The following is a 19,740-nucleotide window of genomic DNA, read 5'->3' as shown; positions in this document are numbered from 1 at the left end:
ACGACACGGGGCCTTCTACCCGAGCTGGGGGTGGTGCCTGCGTGCGGCGCTGGGATCGCGTGGGCGACTCTAACCCAGGTTTTCCCGACCGTCTCCCGGTCCAAATTGGAAGAAAAAAGGGAAATCCAGTAGTGAACTTATTTATTCTCCCGTTAGGTCGCAGACCGGGGCCACCTCCCGCGGCCTTGCCGCTGCCTGTGCCAGCCAGTTAGGGGAGGAGGCAAGGAGCGCCCACCCTAAGATCGTCTCTTCCAAGCACCACGAGTCCTCTCCTCTTCCAGGTCCATTCCATCCTCTTTCTGACCTTTATAGTGACACCCCGCCCCCACGACGAAGACTGTGCTGAGAACTTCAGTCAATACAGCTGTTCAAGGTACTGGGGGAGGCAACGTGGGCAAGCTCAAACAGGGACTGGGGTTAGGAAACCAATGAGAGGTCATTAAGCCCTAATAGGAAAAGAGGACGTTAGAGCTTTGGGGAAAAATGCTCTTGAGGTAGAGAGCCAGAAGGCAAGTTCAGAATAAAGCACCTGAACATGCTGCACAGATTGCTGCTCCCCAAGTTCTTTAGGCTGTGGTCGGAGATAAGGCCAAGGCAGAGAGCTGCCCCTGTGCAGTTATGAGTGATATAAGAAAGGCCCGGAAACTGTCACTCAGGCTCTGAAGGCTTGTCCAAGGCACAGCTGGAACTCCTCACAAAGGTCATATCTGGTCGAAACTTCATGCTGGTGGGTGGTTGGCGTCGCAGCAGTGACTCCCCCTGGTCTTGAGGTAGGGGCTCATCATAGATGGTGGAGATGAGCCCCAAGCCAGTTCCACGGGGCCTCTTCAGTTGCCCAAATGGCTGTAGCTTCTCTCCATGGTACCTGCATTAATAAGGGCTCACAGTGAGAGGGCTGCTCTCAAACTCTTTATTAGGTTGGGAAAGGGCAGAGAAGCAGCTCTTAAATGGCTGGTTTGTTCCAAAGACAGAGCCTTTAAATCTGAATCTTTGCTCTTCAGCCTCCTTTATCTATTCAATGACAGTGCCGGCAACCTAGGGTTTCACATACTGCTTTCATTTAAAATAGTACACAGAGTTTAGAAAAACTGTCACCATTCTGTGACTTATAAGCACTCCCTAACAGCAATCATCAAGTCCAAACTCCTCAGACCATGGGGTATGACTGCCCTAAAGATCAATGATCCTGTCAAGCCTTAGGGCTTGGTCTTAAAAAGAAAAAAAAAAGTGCCAGACCTAGGTTTTCCTTTTAATTCTGCTTTGAAATTCATCCCCTCAGATGGAAGAAGTTAGGGGGAAACCAGGATATAGATGAAAGGCTAGCTGGGTCCCCCAGAGAAGTCCCTGGGTCATACTCACCCCAATCCACGCTTGCATCTAGGGTGCTGGCCATCACTATCCAGGGCCTCAGGCACCCCTGAACACTGGCTCCCCAGACCCTGGCCCTCAGCCCAGCCCTGCCGCTCCATCACCTTCCGTCCAATGCCCTGTGCAGGGAAGAGAGAAGACTCAAGAGTATGGGGCTCCTTGTTGGGGGTGGAGGGGAGGAGGAATGGGGACAGAGAAGGAATACAGAGGGGTCAATGGGCTAGGCACAGTGCTCACCTTGGTGTGGCGCTCAAAGGTGCCCACTTGGCATCTGATCACAGAGTCATCCTCCTGGCCATCACGGAGTCTTCTTTCCAGACGCATTTGGACAGAGTCTCGGGCATCTTTGTCGCCACCATCTGAGGAAGTAGAACTCAGTTTGCAGAAGGGCCTCTCTCAGCAGAGAGAGGGGGGGAAATAATCAGGTTTCTAGGACCTCCTCACAAGATTTACATATTTGTCTTTAGGGTTTTTTATTACTTTTCATTTTTTTTAAGATTTTATTTATTTATTTGACACAGAGAAAGAGATCACAAGTAGGCAGAGAGGCAGGCAGAGGGGGTGGAGGAAGCAGGCTTCCCACTGAGCAGAGAGCCCGATGCGGGGCTTGATTCCAGAACCCTGAGATCATGACCTGAGCCAAAGGCGGAGGCTTAACCCACTGAGCCACCCAGGCACCCCTTACTTTTTAAAAAAAAATTATTTATTTAAGAAAGAACACAAGCAGGGGGAGGGGTAGAGGGAGAGGGACAAGAAGACTCCCTGCTGAGCAGGGAGCCCAGCTCAAGACTCAGTCCCAGGACCCTGGGATCATGACCTGAGCCGAGGGCAGGCATTCAAATGAGCCACCCAGAAGCCCCTGGTGTTTTATTATTTTATTATTATTTCTCTCATTAACTGGGAGCTCACCAAGAGTAGGAACCCTGGCTTTCCCATCTTACAGATGAGGAAACTACTGCACAAAAGTTATAGAGCCGGGGCGCCTGGGTGGCTCAGTGGGTTAAAGCCTCTGCCTTCGGCTCGGGTCATGATCTCGGCGTTCTGGGATCAAGCCCCGCATAGGGCTCTCTGCTCGGCGGAGAGTCTGCTTCCCCCTCCCTCTCTCTCTCTGTCTGCCTCTCTACTTGTGGTCTCTGTCTGTCAAATGAATAAATTAAAAAAAAAAAAAAAAAAAGTTATAGAGCCAAAAGATGAGAAGTGGAATTAGAACCCAGATCTTCCCCTCCCACCGTCACCCCAGGTCATTTTTGGTGATTCCAGAATCTAAACTCTTAACCAGAGCTCCTGACCCTCCCACTCTACCAGGGTCTGCCCATCAGAACCAGAGCGCCCTGAGGGCTGACTCCACAGAAAAAAGAAAAAAAAAAAGCTCTGCCCACAAGCAGCACTTAATGCACACAGGTGGAGATGTTTGAAGAGAGGAACCCTCTCAGTGGGCAGCCCCAAGGGAACTGGTCCTTTCTCAGCCTCTGCTCAGCAGGCCTGGTAAGTGTCACTGCAAGGCCAGGGCACCAGTCCCCCGTCCCTGTATTGCAATCCCCGGCCCAGTACCTGTGTCGTAGTACACACTCATGTCCACGTCCCAGTCATCGGCTGTCTGTTCATCAAAGTCTGCAGATAAAAAGCATTAAACAGAGTAAGCGAAGGACTCACAGTTCTGTTGAGAGTTAAATCTAAACTTAGACCTGTGTTCTAGAACTTGGAGCTTTTCACTGATTTTTAAATCTCTCCTCTGGGGTGGGGGTCATTTTTTCTCCACTGATCCCCCACCCCTAAAAAGGAATGATGGGTAAGGCTGTTCACTAGCCCTTTATCAGGCCTCACTGCCAGAAAACCCACCATGTGGAATGGAGAACCCTGACTGAATGGATCAGGGATCAGCCAGCATTACCTCCTTCTTCCTCCTGCCAGAACTGAGCGTCTGTGTAGAACACCAGGCCAGAGCCGCCCTTCTCCCACTTCAGCTCAATCTCCTCCTCAAAGAGCCGCTCGGTGGTGCGCTCCTGCCCGGTCACGTCCTCGTGCAGTGCTTCGTGACGCTCCCACTCCTCACCCCGGTCATCATCCTGGGAGAAGGCAGGGAGAGGTGACCTGCCTGTCCAGCCTCCTGGCCTCAAGCCCGCAAGGGAGGCAGCTCAGGGCCCAGGAAGTCTGTGAGACAGGCGCTGAGCCCATTCTTCCAAATTTCTCTTAGAAGCAGTGCATATTTGGCCCCTGAGGCCTTGCCCAACACATTTCTCCATCCCTTGTGTCTCAGCATACCTGGCACTTTCCTCCAAGCCTGACTCCCTCTTAACCTCTGTGCTTTCAGCCATGTTGTTCCACCTGCTGGAAACAGCTGCTCTCCTCTCCCACTACTTTCTCTTCTTCGCCTGGTAAATCCTCATCCTTCAGGTTCTACAGTCCTACACGAAGCCCCCACACCGAGGCCCACAGCATTCTTGCCAGCCTCCAAACTCTTCAGTCTGGAGGTAATTGGCAAGAACTGTTTGGGCCTCTATACATTACATCATAACAACTAACACCTGTTGTCTACTGTGTGTTGGGCCTTTCTCATAACTTAGTTCCTTTGATCACCCCAACAACGCTGTGAGGTGAGTACCATCATTCCTGTTCTACAAATGAGGAGACCTGGATTCAGAGGAGTAAAGTGATTTGCCTACGATGGTTCACCATGAGAGTGGCAGAGCCAGCGTTCAAACCCAGGTCATCATACCATACAGCCTTTCCTGATGCTGCTGCTTGCCTCTTTCAAGGCAGGAAATGGATCTTGGAATGTCTCTGGAATCCTGCACTAGCCTGTGCACAGCTGCTCATCTAGACGTGCAGAATGATAGGATGACTCCTGGCTTGAAATCTTGGGGGCCCCTGTCTAGTTAAAACTCCCAAGAGTCCTCAGGGATCACTGCTGCAGAGCAGGTGCTGGGGACCAGTCCAGACAGTCTATACCAAGGATGTTAGCAACTCTGGGCTGGCAACTTTGAAGACGTAGATGACTTTTTTTTTTTTAACCCAGAGTATGCACACCAAAAGGTTTCCCCAAAAAAGCACACCTTTCCTGGTTTTATGGATGAACAACTGAGTTTGGAGAAAGAGGTAGAAGAAATGGCTATTTCATTGATAAAATTAGAGTGGAGGCTAGTGTCCAAGCCACAGACTCAGGGTCAGAAAATAGAGGTGACTTCTCAGCCACATACTGAAAGCACACAGATGTTAGACAAGCAGCAAAGGGGGCCAAGTTCACATCCCAGCTCTGCCTCTACTTCCTTACATGACTTTTATCTCTTGGATCACACATTTCCATTTATGAAATGGACGCTCCGGGGGCGCCTGGGTGACTCAGTAGGTTAAAGCCTCTGCCTTTGGCTCAGGTCATGATCCCAGAGTCCTGGGATCAAGCCCCGAGTCGGGCTCTCTGCTCAGCAGGGAGCCTGCTTCCTCCCTCTCTCTCTCTCTGCCTGCCTCTCTGCCTACTTGTGATCTCTGTCAAATAAATAAATAAAATCTTAAAAAAAAAAAAAAGTACGCTCCTCACATTCCTTCTATGTGGAATGCAAAGACGACCCCTTTGAGCATATTCTGATAAAAACTCTGGCCCCTCTCCTCGAAGAAGTGCATATTTGCAATGTAAATGCAATTTTATGTTCAATGTCGGAGTTCTAACTCTCTGGAACCCTCCTAAGAAGCCTGCACGTTTAGAACTATTGTAATATACAACTGAAGAGTGATAGTGTTAAAGCTTTAGCCTCTAAGCTGCCAGCAAAGACAGGGTAGCTCACTGTACTCACATCATCTGAGTGTGACTCTTCCTCCTCCTTTTCCCCTTCCTCCTCGGGCTCTCCATGGGAGCAGGCTGGTACGTCTGCTAGGCAAGTTCCCTGGGGTATTTCTTCGCCTTCAGCCGTATACACAAGCTCTTCCTGCTCCACGGTCTCTGAGTCCTCATACTTGAATGGTACATTGCCATAGCGCCGGGAAGAACCTGTCTTGGGGAACTGGAGCTGCAGCTGGGTGATGATCCGTGGTGGTAGGCGGCAGGCTCGGATTAACTCCAGAAAGACCCGCAGAGGAGTCCCCACGTTCCCATTGGGCATCAGCACTGGTGGGTTCAGCTCTGGCAGTTGCCTCAGATCGGCCAGAGTGAAGGCTTCACTCTTAGCTTTCCGACTCTGCAGCTCCTTCCGGGTTTTGAAAGGAAAGGAGCCCAAACCTTGGAAAGCAGAGGAAGGAAGAGCTCTTGAAACCTAGAAGCCTCCAGCAACACTTGAGCCAGAAATCTGTTCAACTGTTTTAGGCTAATGATCTTTCTCCCTTTCAGACTTCTCCAGAGTAACTTCCTCCATTCCCTGACCAGAACCACCTAATAATTTCATGCCATTTCTCATCACCTCAGCTGAGCACACAAGTTTCTTTCAGATCTGGTTCCTGTTGACTTTTTGATTCTCAACTGCCACCAGCCCCACTCCCTCCACATTCTCATATCATGTGCTTCAACCACACCAAACAATTTAACATGCCCTGAAAGTTCCATGGACTTTCACATCTTTCTGTGTCTGCAAATGCCATTTACTTTAAACACCGTTCCTTCCTACAAACTCCTGTTTCTCTTTCAGATCCAGGTGAAAAGCCACATTTCCTAATCCCTCTAGATCAGTTTCTCCCTTCCCTGTCATCCCTCAACACTTGGTAATAAAGAGCATAGGCTCTGGAACAATATGCCTGGGTTTGTATTGTGACTCTGCCACTTCCTAGCTCTGTAACCTTGGGCAGGTAACAGAATTTAAGTACCCTTCAGTATCCTCACCTATAAAATGGGTAGTAACAACAACTCCGACCTTATAGGATTGCCGCAAGGAGTCAGTAAGAAAATGAAAGGCTTAGAACAGTGCCTAGTAAGTACACAGGAAGTGTTCAGTAAATGTTAGCAATTAGAATGGCATCTTTGTGACAATTACCTTTTTACAAATCTGTCTTCCTCTCTGAATCCTGAGCACACACTGTGTCTAACTGTTCTCTGCACAGTTGCTACAGTCACACTAAGTGTAGCATATAAGCTTGATTTGTTGAATGAATGAATGAATTAGAAGACTCCGAAGTGTTTCCTGTTACCCCATCAAAGTGATTTCCCATGAAAATGGGAGTGTCCAGAGACAAGAGATTGTCTTTTCATTTGCGTCTTCTCAAGACAAGGCTGGATAGGAAGCAACGAAGAATACAATAAAGACAGAAAATAAGGGACGCCTGGGTGCCTAAATCGGTTAAGAGTCTGCCTTCGGTTAGGGTTGTGATCTTGGGGTTCTGGGGTCGAGCCCCGCATCGCCTCCTTGCTTGGCGGGGAGCCTGCTTCTCTCTCTGCCTGCCACTCTCCCTTCTTGAGCACGCGCGCGCTCTCTGACAAAATATTTTGATAAATGACAGTAAGAGGATTAGAAACCTCATTTCCTTTTCTTCCTTCCGTGTCAGTGGAATATCAACCTCTCAGATAAAGGTTGTCAGAAGTAATCTAATATATTGGAAAATGAAGGATCATCCCATTAGACCTCTTACCGTTCTTTCCCCTGTAAGTTAGACTAACGTGCAGTTGAGTCTGAGGCTCTGTTCAGAAATGACCTAAACTCTTAAAAAGTCTGATAACCAGAGACCTGACTTATCCCCGTCATCCCTCAAGAAAGGTGTCTCTGTTTCAGGGCGGGTAGGCTCAGTCTATTATCTTTCCCACGCGTACCTGATGCCTCAGTAGGTAGCCGCAGTCTGCGGATCAAACAACGACCCGGCAGCCAAGTTCCCTGAGAATCCAGCCACCGGCGGCCCGAGTACATGCGAAGAAGCTGCTGAGCTTGAGTTGCCCCCCGTACCGAGATGACGCAGCAGCAAGTGAGGGTCTGGGCGGGAGCACAGTCCGGAGTGGAGAGAGCGTGGGCATCGGTGACCGAACTCTGGGCGAGAACCTGGCCGACAGGAGTTAGGGCAGACTCGGGAAGAGCCTGGGAAGGACCCCGCTCAGGCCGATGTCGGTAGTGGAAACACAGGAAGCCACAGCCGCGCTGTTCCCGGAACTGGCTAAAGTAGCTCCGGAGATGGGCCGAGCGCAAACACGCGGGAATACCGCTCACTATTAAGTAAATTGCTGCCTCCTCCGCCGCCTCGCTGGGCACCGCCATCTTAGCCTGTCACATGATCGGCTGGAACTAACTCTCGCGAGAATATGACAAGTGGCGCTGCGGTCTCTTCTGTACGACGTTGAGTAACCCGTGATTAGTTGGGCGGGTCGTGGTCGAGGAGCAGAGAAGTTTGGGGGTGAGTCGTTCGGGTCGCTCTCCGGCAGGGAGAAGCCAACGATGATGAGAACACTCACCTGAGAAATGGGTTTACAGATCTCTTTTATAAGGCGTTAGTGGTGATAAAATCAGAAAGCTGCGGGAGAGGCAGGTTTTTTTTTAAGGTTTTTGGTTATTGGGGATTTCCCACACCTAATCTCAGCTTTCTCCGCTCAGAGCCTGTTCAGTTGTTCATCCACTTATTCTTCCAAAGCATATTCATGCCTTCCCACAAATCTCTAAGGAAAAGATAATTCTATTGAAAAGTGGACCGAAGACACTTCACAGAAAAGAGCCTCAATCTCATTGATAATAAATGAAATGCAGTGAGACCCACTTAACCTACATCAGACTGGCGAAAAATTTTAAATCCTCAAGTGTCTGTGACAGTGTAGAACAACTAGATCTCCCGTATACTGTTGTGGAGTGTAAGCTAGAACAAATACTCTGGAAAAGAATTTGATATTACCCGGTAGAAGTGAAGCTACCCACATCCACTGACCCAGCAATTCCACTACCATGTATATACTTAAAAGAAATTCTTGCATATATCTCTGTATTGGCAATATTAAATTTCTCGCTGCCCTGTGATACGGGGGAAGAGCGAAGGTTAAGAAACTCCATCCCACTCTTTTGTGTTCGGGAGCACAGCTTACAGCAAAGAAACACGCTCCTTTATATGACTTAGATAAAACTCATGGGTGCCCCCTTGTTTACCTATGTCAAGGCTAGCAACAGACTCCAAATTCCAGTTCTTTGCCTTGTAAACGCTTAGATGAACTGCTTGTCCCCACTGATCAATCAGAGCAAAATGCTTGCTAACCAAACTTTGGTTAAGCTTTTCTCCTTCCCCTAGGTCCCTGAACTTTGCCTCCCCTACCCACCCCCCAAGTTTGAGCCAGCACACAACCCCTCCTGAGAATAGGCTGGCTTCAGGGTAAAACATTTTCTGATCTACTGTCCTGTCATGCCACTCCTGGTCATCCCACTTCCTCACATCCCGTTTTTTTCTAGCCTTGTTTACTCTTCTTATGAATGATGGACTCCTTTTGCTGAACCCTTGAAGGTGCAGGTAGTTCTCACAGTCCCATTGCAAGAGCTTCTTTCTCCCTTTCAATAGTTCCTTTCCTGTCTTGCAATAATCATTTAAAATGAAGTCTCTCTTTACTGAGTCCAGATTTGTTTTTTATTTGACAATACATATGAATATTTGTAGCTAAATTGTTCGCAAGAGCAAAAAATCGGCTTTTAGTACTGTTCAGCAGGAATATAATGTTGAGGGGAACTAAGTCAGAAAATGGAATTATTTATATGAAAAGTTCAAAAATACAAACAAAAGTGTTTCTTGGAGATACTTAAGTAAATATGCATTAAAATCATAAAGAGGGGCCCCTGGGTGGCTCAGTTGTTAAGCATCTGCCTTCTGCTCAGTTCATGATCCTTGGGTCCTGGGATCGAGCCGCACATGGGGCTCCCTGCTCGGCCGGAAGCCTGCTTCTCTTTCTCCCACTACCCGTGCTTGTGTTCCTGCTCTCGCTACCTCTCTTTCTGTCAAATAAATAAAATCTTCTTTAAAAATAATAAAATAGGGGCGCCTGGGTGGCTCAGTGGGTTAAGCCACTGCCTTCAGCTCAGGTCATGATCTCAGGGTGCTGGGATCGAGTCCCACATCGGGCTGTCTGCTCAGCAGGGAGCCTGCTTCCCTCTCTCTCTCTCTCTGCCTGCCTCTCTGCCTACTTGTGATCTCTCTCTGTCAAATAAATAAATAAAATCTTAAAAAAAATAAATAAAAATAATAAAATAAAATCATAAATAAAAGGAAATGATTAACCCCAAATTCAGGGTAATCATTACCTTTGGGAGGAGGTGATAGATTTAGAAAAGGACTTCAAAGTTGATGGGACATGATGAGGGTTCATTGTACTGTTATTCTTTACACTTAGTATATTTTATAAATGTTATTTTCTCTTACTCAATTTTAATGAAACATCTTAAAAGGGAAAATAACTCATTTCCAAAAGCAATAAAGCAAGTGTTCATTTGGTGTTGATCACATATATACACCTATTTGGGAAAGAAAAAAATAAAAACTGTTTTAATGAAAGTCTGGGTATTTGCAGATAGGATTGTTATACATATCTAGATTTTAAAATCTGCTGAGGCAAGTGTAAATTGACACAACTACTTCAGAAAATTTGGCAAGATCTACTTAAGTTGAGCATACCTTCTATGACCTGGTAATTCCAGTTCTTGTTATATAACAACATATCTGGAAACATCTGTGTGCCAAAAGATGTGCAGGAATAATCCTAACAATATTATTTGATTAACCAAATGGTCATTGGCACTATCCTGGGTAAATGAATTGTGATGTAATGGGATACTTTACAGCAATGAAAATGAATAGGTCAGAATGAATCTGACACAACATTAAGTGAAAGACAAAAGAGTTCATGCTCTATATGATTCCATTTATATAAAGTTTAAGACAAATAATCTTTCTTATGTTGGAAATCGGGGATAGTGACACCATTTCAGGAGGAAGGAGAGGGTGGTGATGGGGAGCGTTTCTGGGGTGTTGCTAAAGCTCTATTTCTTGATCTGGGTGGTGGTTACGGCAAGGTGTTCATTTTGTGATAACTCATTAAGCTGTACATGTATGATTTGTGTACTTTTCTGTTCATCAGACAGAAAAGGTTGAATTAAAACTATATTTTGAAAAGTCTGAAAATAGAAAAATAAGTGTTTTACAGCACACAAGCTGTGTGCTCTGAAAAAGCTGTTAGCTGACCCAAGAAGTTATGCACTTAGGGTTCCACACAATTGCCATTGTGGGCCTAATTTTCCAGAACCTTGCATTGATGCTCGATATGTAGGAGACTCAGAAAATTGCCATTGATTTTGAATGACTACTCCTGGCACCGATGTGGGGATGTGCTGTTGGGTGTGGCTGGGGATTGTTAGCTGGTTATTGTTTGGTATGACCCTCAATGACCCACCAGGAATGAGTGATTTCCCCTTGTTAACCCCGATTCCCCTGAGACTTAGCCTTGTTGCCTCCAGCAGCTTCACTGGGCTTGCCTTTCTCTGTGGCCTTGTTCTGGGACATGGTGCCTGTCTACCTTTCCAGGCCCATCTCTTGCTGCTCTGGGCCCAAGTTGCCCCAGGCCATTTGCAGTTAGCTGAACACCCTTGCTCTCTGTCATCTCGGTGTCTTTGCACCTCTCATTCCCTCTATGTGGAATGCCCATCCCTTGGTTGCCCGGCGAACCCCTATTCATTCTCTTTAGCTCAGAGCAGTGACCACGGGCTGAAGCATTCTTCCCACCTCCAGGCAGATTTAATCATTCCCTCTTCTGAGCTCCTGCTCTCTCCAAACATCCCTCTATCACGGTTCTGATTGCTCTGGGTTGCACTTCCTTCTGTGTCTCTCTCTGCCACAGACAGGATGTTCAGTGAAGGCAGGAGCTAAATCTTGGTATTTTGAGTCTCTTAGCATCCAGCACAGAGTCTGGTACAAGTGGTCATCAAGAGAGATGTTGAATGATGGCATGAATGGATGGATGGATGGATGGTAGGTGTTGTCTTTTTGCTGGCATCAGAGGTTCTAGGAAACCCAAAGCCAGGGTGTGTTGGCCAAGGCACCCGGACTGCTTATTAAGCAGTCGATGATTAGGCTAATGAAGGTAGGGATAACGGCGATAATAAAATGATACCCAAAGCTGAGCCCTTTCCTGATTCCTAGTGAGTCATCCCTGGCTGGGCCTGAGGATAGGGATCATGGCTGAGAGGGCAGATGGTCAGTACACAGTGGCTGAGGTGGCTCCAGACAGCCTGATCCTGGCCGTGGCTCATGCCAGCCTGTGCTGGTGAGCCTGGCCTCCACAGTCACACAAGTCTGAGTTCAAATCTCGGCACAGGTAGTGATCGGTCCAGACACTGAGTAAGTTGCATACACTGTCAGAGCCTGTTTCCTCCTCTACCCTCTCTGGCTGATGAGGCACAGTTCCCACTTCTAAGCTGCTGTTAATGGAGACACAGTCCCCCACTTTTGTCTCACAGAGAAAGCATCCGTTTTCCTATAGTATTATAACTCTCTCTTTAGTTTTGCTAGATTTCTCTTGATCTTCCTTGCAGAAAGTTTGGATAGGGCACAGGGAGTGACAGGAGATACAGATGAGAAGCAGAAGTGTAGCTCCCCAACCATGTGAAGGGGACAGGGAAGAAGTTTGCAAAGGAGCAAGGCAGTGCTAATCAGGGAAGCTCTTGAGATGATGGAAACATTAGATAAGTTGAGGGGAAAGGCTGGGGTGGGTAGTGGAGAGGAGCACTTTCTAGTGGCTGTTCAAGGTAGGGGGAGGGAAGGGGTGAGGGGCAGGAAGATTCAGCCTCAGGTTCAGAGAGGTGCAACAGTACACTAATGGGGGCGGTTAGTGAAGGAACATAAAAGAATGACCTGAAACCCCCGAATCCCCTGGATTTGGTTCCTCTGGAGAGACAAGGCAGCTGCTCTTGGAAGAGTTCCCTCCTGCATCTGCGTGGTGAGATGGGCAGTGTGTGTCCAAGTGCTGACAAGGGCAGGCAGGGAGAGGGGCCTGAGGGCCTGAGCTCTGAGTCTGGGAGGGCTGGCAGAAGGTTAGGGGGCTGAAGACAGCAAGGTCTGCTCTGGGCTTTAAAGGATGCTTCTATTTGGGACTTTGATTACCTCCTGGCTTGGGGGAGCTGTTGAACAGGGAATGGCCTGTCTGAGAGGAGGGTAGACGTTGGGGTCACTATGGAGAAAGGGGGTGATTGGTTAGTTGAGGCCCCAAATGCCAAGCAGAACAGTCTGGTCTGGATTAGCAGGCTCTGGGTAGACCCTGAAGATGTGGAGACATCGGTCGGCTTACATTGGGGGCCCCTTTTCTTTCTCTTGTGACATACAGAAAATGGAAAACATGCCCCAGTATGAGGGTGTCCCCATATTGTGTGCCCTGCCCTTGGGCATAGGGATGGGTGTGTGAACATCTGGCTTCCGTGCGGGTGGCTATTGTCATGTGTGTGGGTTTGCTGTATGTCACTGGGTGCGTGTATCTTGGCTGTGCATTTCCATGCTGCGTGTGGGTGGATGGTGGGTCTTTTTTATGGGTCTGTGTAAGTGTGTCTGACTTGTATGTCTTGACGTGTGTGTGTGTGTGTGTAGGATGGAGAGAGAGAGTTGTAGGTCTGAGTTGTGTGTGTCTTTGTTGTGTGGTGTGAGCTGTATGTTTCTGTCACTCTGGTGTCTGAGTGGTGAGTTGCTGATTGGGTAAGGGACAGGGGTGCCCTTGCTGCTGGCACGAGGGCATTGTCCTATCCTGGGGGCCTTCAGAAGAGTCCTGAATGACAACTCTTCGACTGTAGTCCCTGAGTGAATGACCTCGCATTGAGCAATAATTAACTTGGCCCCATGAAGAGGATCCAAACTGGTGGTGACGGGGGTGGGACTGATATGGGCAGGGGCCTTCCTGCTAAAGAAAGGGGGAGATGTGCAAGGGGGTCCTGTAGGCATGTGTGTTGTTATCATTCCCTCCTGCCTGCAGGTCAGTCACCCTAGCCCAGGTGATACTCAAAATCTTTAACCACCAGGGAGGTGCAGACATTGACCTGTCAGAATGGACACAAGCCACACACTGAATGGAGCAATTCTGGAGGCCTCCGAGATGCCAGACACCACCTCTCTGGTTGCTGGCCAACGAGGTTGGATTCCAGGAGAAGGGCTGGGACAGAGGGGCCATGGAAGGGGGAACTCAGGAGGGGTCAGGGCCATAGCTGTGAACCAAGTGCCATGGAAGAGTCTCAGACTTTAACAGCTAAGGTGGCAGCTAAACTTTGGGAGGCCTTGACCTCCATGCAGCTGCACCAGGCCAGCCCTGAGTGCCCTTGCTCCTGCCATTGGGACAGAGTGGACTGTCCTCTTCTGTCACCTGCAGGAATGGGGATGTGAAGGATCCCAAACTGCAGAAATTCCAGTGACCTTACCTGTTTCAATATGGGAATGGGCTGCTTCGTATTTCTTACTCGCTGTGATCTGACTCTGTTGAGGACAGAGGGAGCCTGCAGGGGTCAGAGTTCACTGGGGGACTTGGAGATAGGGAAAAGACACCCCCAAAGATAAAGGCAAGGAAGTAAGGAGGCCTGAACTGGTCCTCTCCCCTGGATTCAGGCCTGTGCAAAATAAATCTCATTCCCCCCAAATGGAATAATCCTCCCACCCTGAAAAACTAATATCCCAGTTCCCTGAAGCCTGGCTCCAGTGCTCCTTATGGCTCCTTCCTCTCAAACTCCTTCTGATAGGGGTAGGGTGGACCCTGGAGGTGGGACAGTCCCTTCCACATGTACAAATTACAGGGTCAGGCTCCAAGGGTGTCATGCCTTTTATTACAAAAACCAATAACTTAAATCACTTCTGTACAAAGTCAGTAGGACTCTTGTCCCAATGAGCAATCTAAGCTTCCATCCCCATCTCAGGAGAGGTCAGGAGTCTTGGCCCAGAGGCTCTGAGGACCACTAAGGGATGGCCGGACAGCTGGAGCACCATGTCAAACCAAGAGAGGCCAAGAGGGGCTGTGGTGAGGGAGGGGCCCCAGAGCCCATCTTGTTGGGCCACAGCCAGCTTATTCCAGGGGAGCTGAAGCCTGCCTATACAGACTGCCCCCCATCCCGGGAACACTGGGTCACCCCTGGGGACAGGCCCAAGTCAGGGCTGCCAGCCTCTGCCCCACCTACACTTGATCTCAGCCTGGGCTGGAATAGGTTGGCTCAGCAAAAGCATGTCCTCAAGGAGGCCAGCGATGTCAATGTCTCCAATGATCGGGCGGAAGAAGAGGTCCCCAAGCAGGCTGGGTGAGATGGACTTGAGGGTGGAGGCTGTGAGGAGGACGCGGGCCAAGCGGCCTTGGCCAGCGGGGCAGCAGGGCTCCAGGACCTCCCACAGTGCATGGTGAGCCTCTTGCTGCAGGTGTCCGATGTGGGAGGAGGCATGGAGGCCTGGCACGTCTGTGGGCAGAGAGGGGGAAGAGGGCAGCTGAGTACCCCACTCCCAGGCAGCAGTACTGACCCAAGACCTAAGGTCACTGGTTTTGTCTTTGAGGCCCTATTACTACCTCTTCCATTTATTTATTTTATTTATTGGTCCTTTTATGGGGCAGCCCAGAGTAATGGTTAAGAGCCAGGCTGCCTTTTTGAATCTCATGCTGTCACTTATTAGCTGCGTGACCTCAGATAAATGAATATCTGTGCCTCAGTTTCCTCATCTGTAAAATGGGGATAATAACACCTATCTCCTAGGCATGTTATGAAGTTTAAATCAGCTAGTATCTGCAAAACCCTTTTAATTGGACCTAGCATACGGTGAATGTAATATGAATATTCATTACTATCACTAGTATTTGTTACTGTAGTTTATATATTCCATGAGGTCTTTTTGGTGAGGAATTTTCATCTTACATTTTCATTCTTCTCTATGGGGTCTTTCTGAACCCACAGAGTTTTACCTGTGGCTGAGGCACAGCTGTGTCTGCCCACCTTCCCGGAGGGTCAGGGGCAAGTTTCTTAAGCAGAGTGGCAAGGACCAGCCTCTGGAGGGAATAAACCTGAATTCCCATCTCTGCATTGGCTCTACGAGGCTGTGTGACCTTCAGCAATTCACTTAACCTCTCTGAGCCTCTTTTGTCAGGTGACTTTCAGCGATAATGAGGACCCAAAGAGATAACGGGTGTCAAGCCCTCAGAAGGAGCCTTCCCTGGCTGGGCCCCCATCCAGGAGTGTCTGGAAGCTCACCAGGATTGAAGAGGATGGTCTCTTTCAGGAAGGCATATTCCTTGGGGCCCAGCTCCAGGCTCCAGAAGGATTCCAGGCAGCCCCGAAGCCACTGCACCGCCGCCAGTGAGGGCTGGGGCCGATCCGGCAGCTGGCCGCCGCCTGAGCTGCTACTGGGCTCCTCCAGCAAGATCTTCTTGAGTATGCTGGGTACCGGGGCCTCGGCCACCTCGAAAGTCACAGTGTCTTGGGCCAACCCCAGCAGGAAGAGGGGGCCCCAGCAGCCCCGCAGCAGCCGCTGCTGATCCTGAGGGGGCAGCTGGCAGAAGGCCGGCAGATTCCTGAGGAAGCCTACTGTCCTGGCCAGAACATCCAAGGCCTCCCGGCAGGTGCGATGCGGAGCGCACAGCCGGACGGGCCGATGCTGTCTGCACAGGCAGTGACTCCGAGCCGGGGGCACAGAGGGCCTAGCCCTGAGGCTAGGGCTCAGAAGCGCGTACAGAATGGCTGGGCGGCCTGCAGCACCCTGGCATGGGCAGGTCCCTGGCTGGCTGGAGCTCATGGTTGGGGAGCTGCTCTTCCTTCCTTCTGGCCCTCCTGCCCTCTGCTCTGCCCTCCTGGGTGCTATATATATCCCCAGTGGGAGGGACGGTGGGTGGGGGTGGAGGGGATGGCATGACAACCTTGACTCCAGAAGTCATGTTCATTGAAAAAAAAAAAAGAAAGAAAGAAAGAAACACGCACCGGCCTGCAGGATTGGTGGGGAAGTGGCAGGGGAGGAGGCTTTGGGAGTTCCACGTGGCGCTGATACTGCCTCAGTCAATGAAACAGCCTGTGCAGCGCTGCCCCTTATCGGATGACTCAAGTGGATAAACAGGGTCATTAACCCGGGCTGTACCAGGGCACCAAGGCCTCAGGAGCACAATCAGCAGGTGGCCATTGCAGGTGTCCCTATTGGTGCCTGCAGGACTCTCACTAAGCTTGGAAGCCAGCCCCGGAGCTGGACGAACCTTGAATGCAAGGCCCAACCTGGAAGTGCCTTATCACTGACTTGTTTGCCTAACCTTGGGGCTTTGCTCCTGTTGTTGGTAAGGAACAGGCTATGGGGAAGGGAGCCAGGACCCTGGGGGGCTGAGAGGACTTTGCCCACTGTGCAGGCTAGGAGGCCTCCCTCCCCTGACTCCAGATCTGGGGGCCCTGCAGAAAATAAGGTCCTTAAGAACTCTCTCTCCTCAGCTTGGATTCCGAAAGTTCCTGAAAGGCTGTATCTGCTGAGAAGTCCTAGCAGAATGCTAATGAAGAACGGCTGCTATTTACTGAGAGCCTACTGTATGCCCTTCCCGTTCTAATCCTTAGAGCTTCCCCAGGAGGCAAGATTCTTACTTTTTGAAACTCAAAGAGGTGAAGTGACTTGCCCAAGGTCACACCACTAAGAAGAACCAGATCCCAGATCTGTCTGACTCTAAAGTCCTTGTTTGTTCCCCTAGACCCACTGGCCCATGATGCGGCCCAAGCTGTGTGACCTAAGTTTTCCAGAGCTAGTGGCCACCTGGGTCCCCACCTTGAAGCTGCCTGGTCTACAGACGTTGCCTACTTATCATCTGGGCAGTCACGTCGCGCTGCCGCCAGCCACATGGCAAATCTGTCCTGGGCGTCTGTCTTTGGATGGTGGGGCATGGGGTGTGAGAGAGGGTGGGAAGGTCCTCGGCTGTGTCGTGTCCATGGACCTTGGCAAGCCCAGCTTGGCAAGCCTTCCGCTAGCACACTGTCGGGCAGCCATCACCACCCTTGGCACTGGCTCCTGGCTCTATCATTTTCCAGGTGTGTGACCTTGGGCTGATCTCTGTGGGCCTCAGGTGCTTCATCTGGGACAATAACAAAGTGAGGTCTTGGACTTGAAATGCCAAGCAGTCTCTGGCATAGGGGGAGAGGACTTTCCTCCCTCTCCCCTGCCTGAAGGAACCAAGGCCCAGCAGACAAACGCGTGTGCAACTTTCATTTGATTGTGAGTGATCTTAATCCTTCCACTTTCAAAGTTCCTTTCACATCCTTTTATCTCCCTGAGTCTTTGGAGTTCCCTCTATGGAGACTCTGGAGTCATACTGCCTGGGTTCAAATTCTGCTTTATCACTTAATGACCATTAGGCAAGTCACTTCATATTTTTGTGCCTCAGTTCCCTCATCTTCAAAAGGCACAAGAAAGGCCAATAGTGGATAGCAGTTTTATGGGGCCTGACACTTATACAATTTGGCGGTTCCCTCTTCAGGAATAGAAAATCAGGAATGAAAGTGAATATTTAAAATGAGAAAATGGAGGTGGGGGCCACCTGGCTGGCTCAGTTGGTAGAGCAGGTTGATTCTTGATCTTGGGGCAAAGAGTTCAAGATGCACGTTGGGTGTGGAGATTACTTAAAAATTAAAAAAAAAAACTTTTTTTTAAAAGATTATTTATTTATTTATTTATTTGACAGAGAGAGAGAGACCACAAGTAGGCAGAGAGGCAGGCAGAGAGAGAGAGAGAGGAGGAAGCAGGCTCCCTACCAAGCAGAGAGCCCGATGCAGGACTCGATCCCAAGACCCTGAGATCATGACCTGAGCCGAAGGCAGAGGCTTAACCCACTGAGCCACCCAGGCGCCCCTAAAAAAATATATCTTTAAAATAAAATAGGGTCCTGGGATCAAATCTCGAGTCCGGCTCCCTGCTCAGCGGGGAGCCTGCTTCTCCCTCTCTGTCTGCCGCTCTGCCTACTTGTGCTCTCCTCTCTGTCAAGTAAATAAATAAAACCTTTAAAAATAAAGAAAATAAAATGGGGGCACCTGGGTGGCTCAGTGGGTTAAAGCCTCTGCCTACGGCTCAGGTCATGATCCCAGGGTTCTGGGATGGAGCCCCGTGTCGGGCTCTCTGCTCAGCAGGGAGCCTGCTTCCTCCTCTCTCTCTCTCTGCCTGCCTGCCTGCCTGCCTGTGATCTCTGTCTGTCAAATAAATAAATAAGTAAATCTTTAAAAAAAAAGAAAAAAAGAAAAGAAAAGAAAATGACCAAACAAATCATGACCAATCACAAACTAAAATAAGCTGACTGAAAATCAAAATACTTTGATTAATTATTGATGATATTTGCCTATTTGTTTTAGCTGCACGTTTTTGCTTGCCTCTTCACATGAGATTTATTTTGAAACCATCACAAACACAGAAAGGTTGCAAGTATAGTGCAGGAAACTTTTTTCAACTTGAACCATTTGAGAGTAAATTGCCAACCCGCTGCCCATTGCTTTCAAATACTTGAGTGTGTAATTCCTGCGTTTAAGAACATTCCTCTACAGAGTGCCTGGGTGGCTCAGTGGGTTAAGCCTCTGTCTTCAGCTCAGGTCATGATCTCAGGGTCCTGGGATGGAGCCCCGCATCAGGCTCTCTGCTCAGCGGGGAGCCTGCTTCCCCCTCTCTCTCTGCCTGCCTCTCTGCCTACTTGTGATCTCTGTCTCTCTCTCTGTCAAATAAATAAATAAAATCTTAAAAAAAATTTTTTTAAAGATTTATTTATTTATTTATTCGGAGGGTGGCGGAGAGAATCTTCAAGCAGACCCTCTGCCGCGAGTGGAGGGCCTCCCCCCTCCGTGGGGCTTGATCTCACTACCCATGGGATCATGACCTGAGTTGATACCAAGAGCCAGAGGCTTACCGACTCAGCCTCCGAGGTGCCCCATTTTTTTTTTCTTTTTAAACATCTTATTTATTTGAGAGAGAGAGAGAGAAAGTGGGTGGGGGGAGAGCAGAGGTGAGGGACAAGCCGACTCTGCACTGTGTGGAGCCCAACATGGGGCTTGATCTCATGACCATGGGCTCATGACCTGAGCTGAAATCAAGAGTCAGATGTTCAAACGATAAGCCACCCAGGCACCCCACTGTTGTGTTCTTTTTGATACATTTTATTAGGTAGCACCCATTTCCATCTGTCCCATGTTTCACTCTGGTCACTTGATGTCTTCTAGGCTTCTCCACTTACTTACTCTTTTCCCTTTATAAGGAATTGGTAGTTTGTGAGGAGGTATTTTGAAACTATGCAGATATACCTTTTTAAAAAAATATTTTATTTATTTTGATATATAGAGAGAGACAGTGAGAGAGGGAACACATGGAGGAGGAGTGGGAGAGGGAGAAGCAGACTTCCCGCTGAGTAGTGAGCTTGATGCAGGGCTTGATCCCAGGACCCTGGGATCACGACCCGAGCCAAAGGCAGACACTTAAGGACTGAGCCACCCAGGCGTCCCTGGGTATACC

The 19,740-nt window shown here is 49.2% G+C and overlaps 2 protein-coding genes across 2 annotated transcripts; both read right to left on the bottom strand.

The window, feature by feature from the left end:
• Position 1: 1 nt before the first annotated feature.
• On the bottom strand, positions 2–7,529 carry LOC111140207 (G patch domain-containing protein 3). Its single transcript, XM_022492542.1, has 7 exons — positions 7,094–7,529; positions 5,157–5,578; positions 3,260–3,434; positions 2,920–2,979; positions 1,606–1,727; positions 1,360–1,487; positions 2–865 (listed from the first exon to the last, which is right to left on the bottom strand). The coding sequence occupies exons 1-7, from the start codon at positions 7,527–7,529 to the stop codon at positions 649–651; spliced, it is 1,560 nt and encodes a 519-aa protein (XP_022348250.1). The 3' UTR covers positions 2–648.
• Positions 7,530–14,403: 6,874 nt separating this feature from the next.
• Positions 14,404–16,063, bottom strand: LOC111140211 (nuclear receptor subfamily 0 group B member 2-like). Its single transcript, XM_022492546.1, has 2 exons — positions 15,486–16,063; positions 14,404–14,702 (listed from the first exon to the last, which is right to left on the bottom strand). The coding sequence occupies exons 1-2, from the start codon at positions 16,024–16,026 to the stop codon at positions 14,404–14,406; spliced, it is 840 nt and encodes a 279-aa protein (XP_022348254.1). The 5' UTR covers positions 16,027–16,063.
• Positions 16,064–19,740: the final 3,677 nt, after the last annotated feature.

This window comes from Enhydra lutris, unplaced genomic scaffold (assembly GCF_002288905.1).
Source record: "Enhydra lutris kenyoni isolate GAN:26980312 unplaced genomic scaffold, ASM228890v2 scaffoldscaffold246, whole genome shotgun sequence".
NCBI lineage: Eukaryota > Metazoa > Chordata > Mammalia > Carnivora > Mustelidae > Enhydra > Enhydra lutris.
Note: the sequence above shows the minus strand (reverse complement) of the source record. Positions and strands in the feature narration are given on the sequence as shown.

What these genes read in the sequence shown, in the direction of transcription:
- LOC111140207 (XM_022492542.1), bottom strand. Translation starts at nt 7,529, where the DNA reads ATGGCGGTGCCCAGCGAGGCGGCGGAGGAGGCAGCAATTTACTTAATA. An exon ending in CCTTTGAGCGCCACACCAAG is followed by an intron (nt 1,488 to 1,605) that starts GTGAGCACTGTG and finishes TTCCCTGCACAG; the next exon opens with GGCATTGGACGGAAGGTGAT. An exon ending in AGATGCAAGCGTGGATTGGG is followed by an intron (nt 866 to 1,359) that starts GTGAGTATGACC and finishes TTATTAATGCAG; the next exon opens with GTACCATGGAGAGAAGCTAC.
- LOC111140211 (XM_022492546.1), bottom strand. Translation starts at nt 16,026, where the DNA reads ATGAGCTCCAGCCAGCCAGGGACCTGCCCATGCCAGGGTGCTGCAGGC. An exon ending in GACCATCCTCTTCAATCCTG is followed by an intron (nt 14,703 to 15,485) that starts GTGAGCTTCCAG and finishes CTCTGCCCACAG; the next exon opens with ACGTGCCAGGCCTCCATGCC.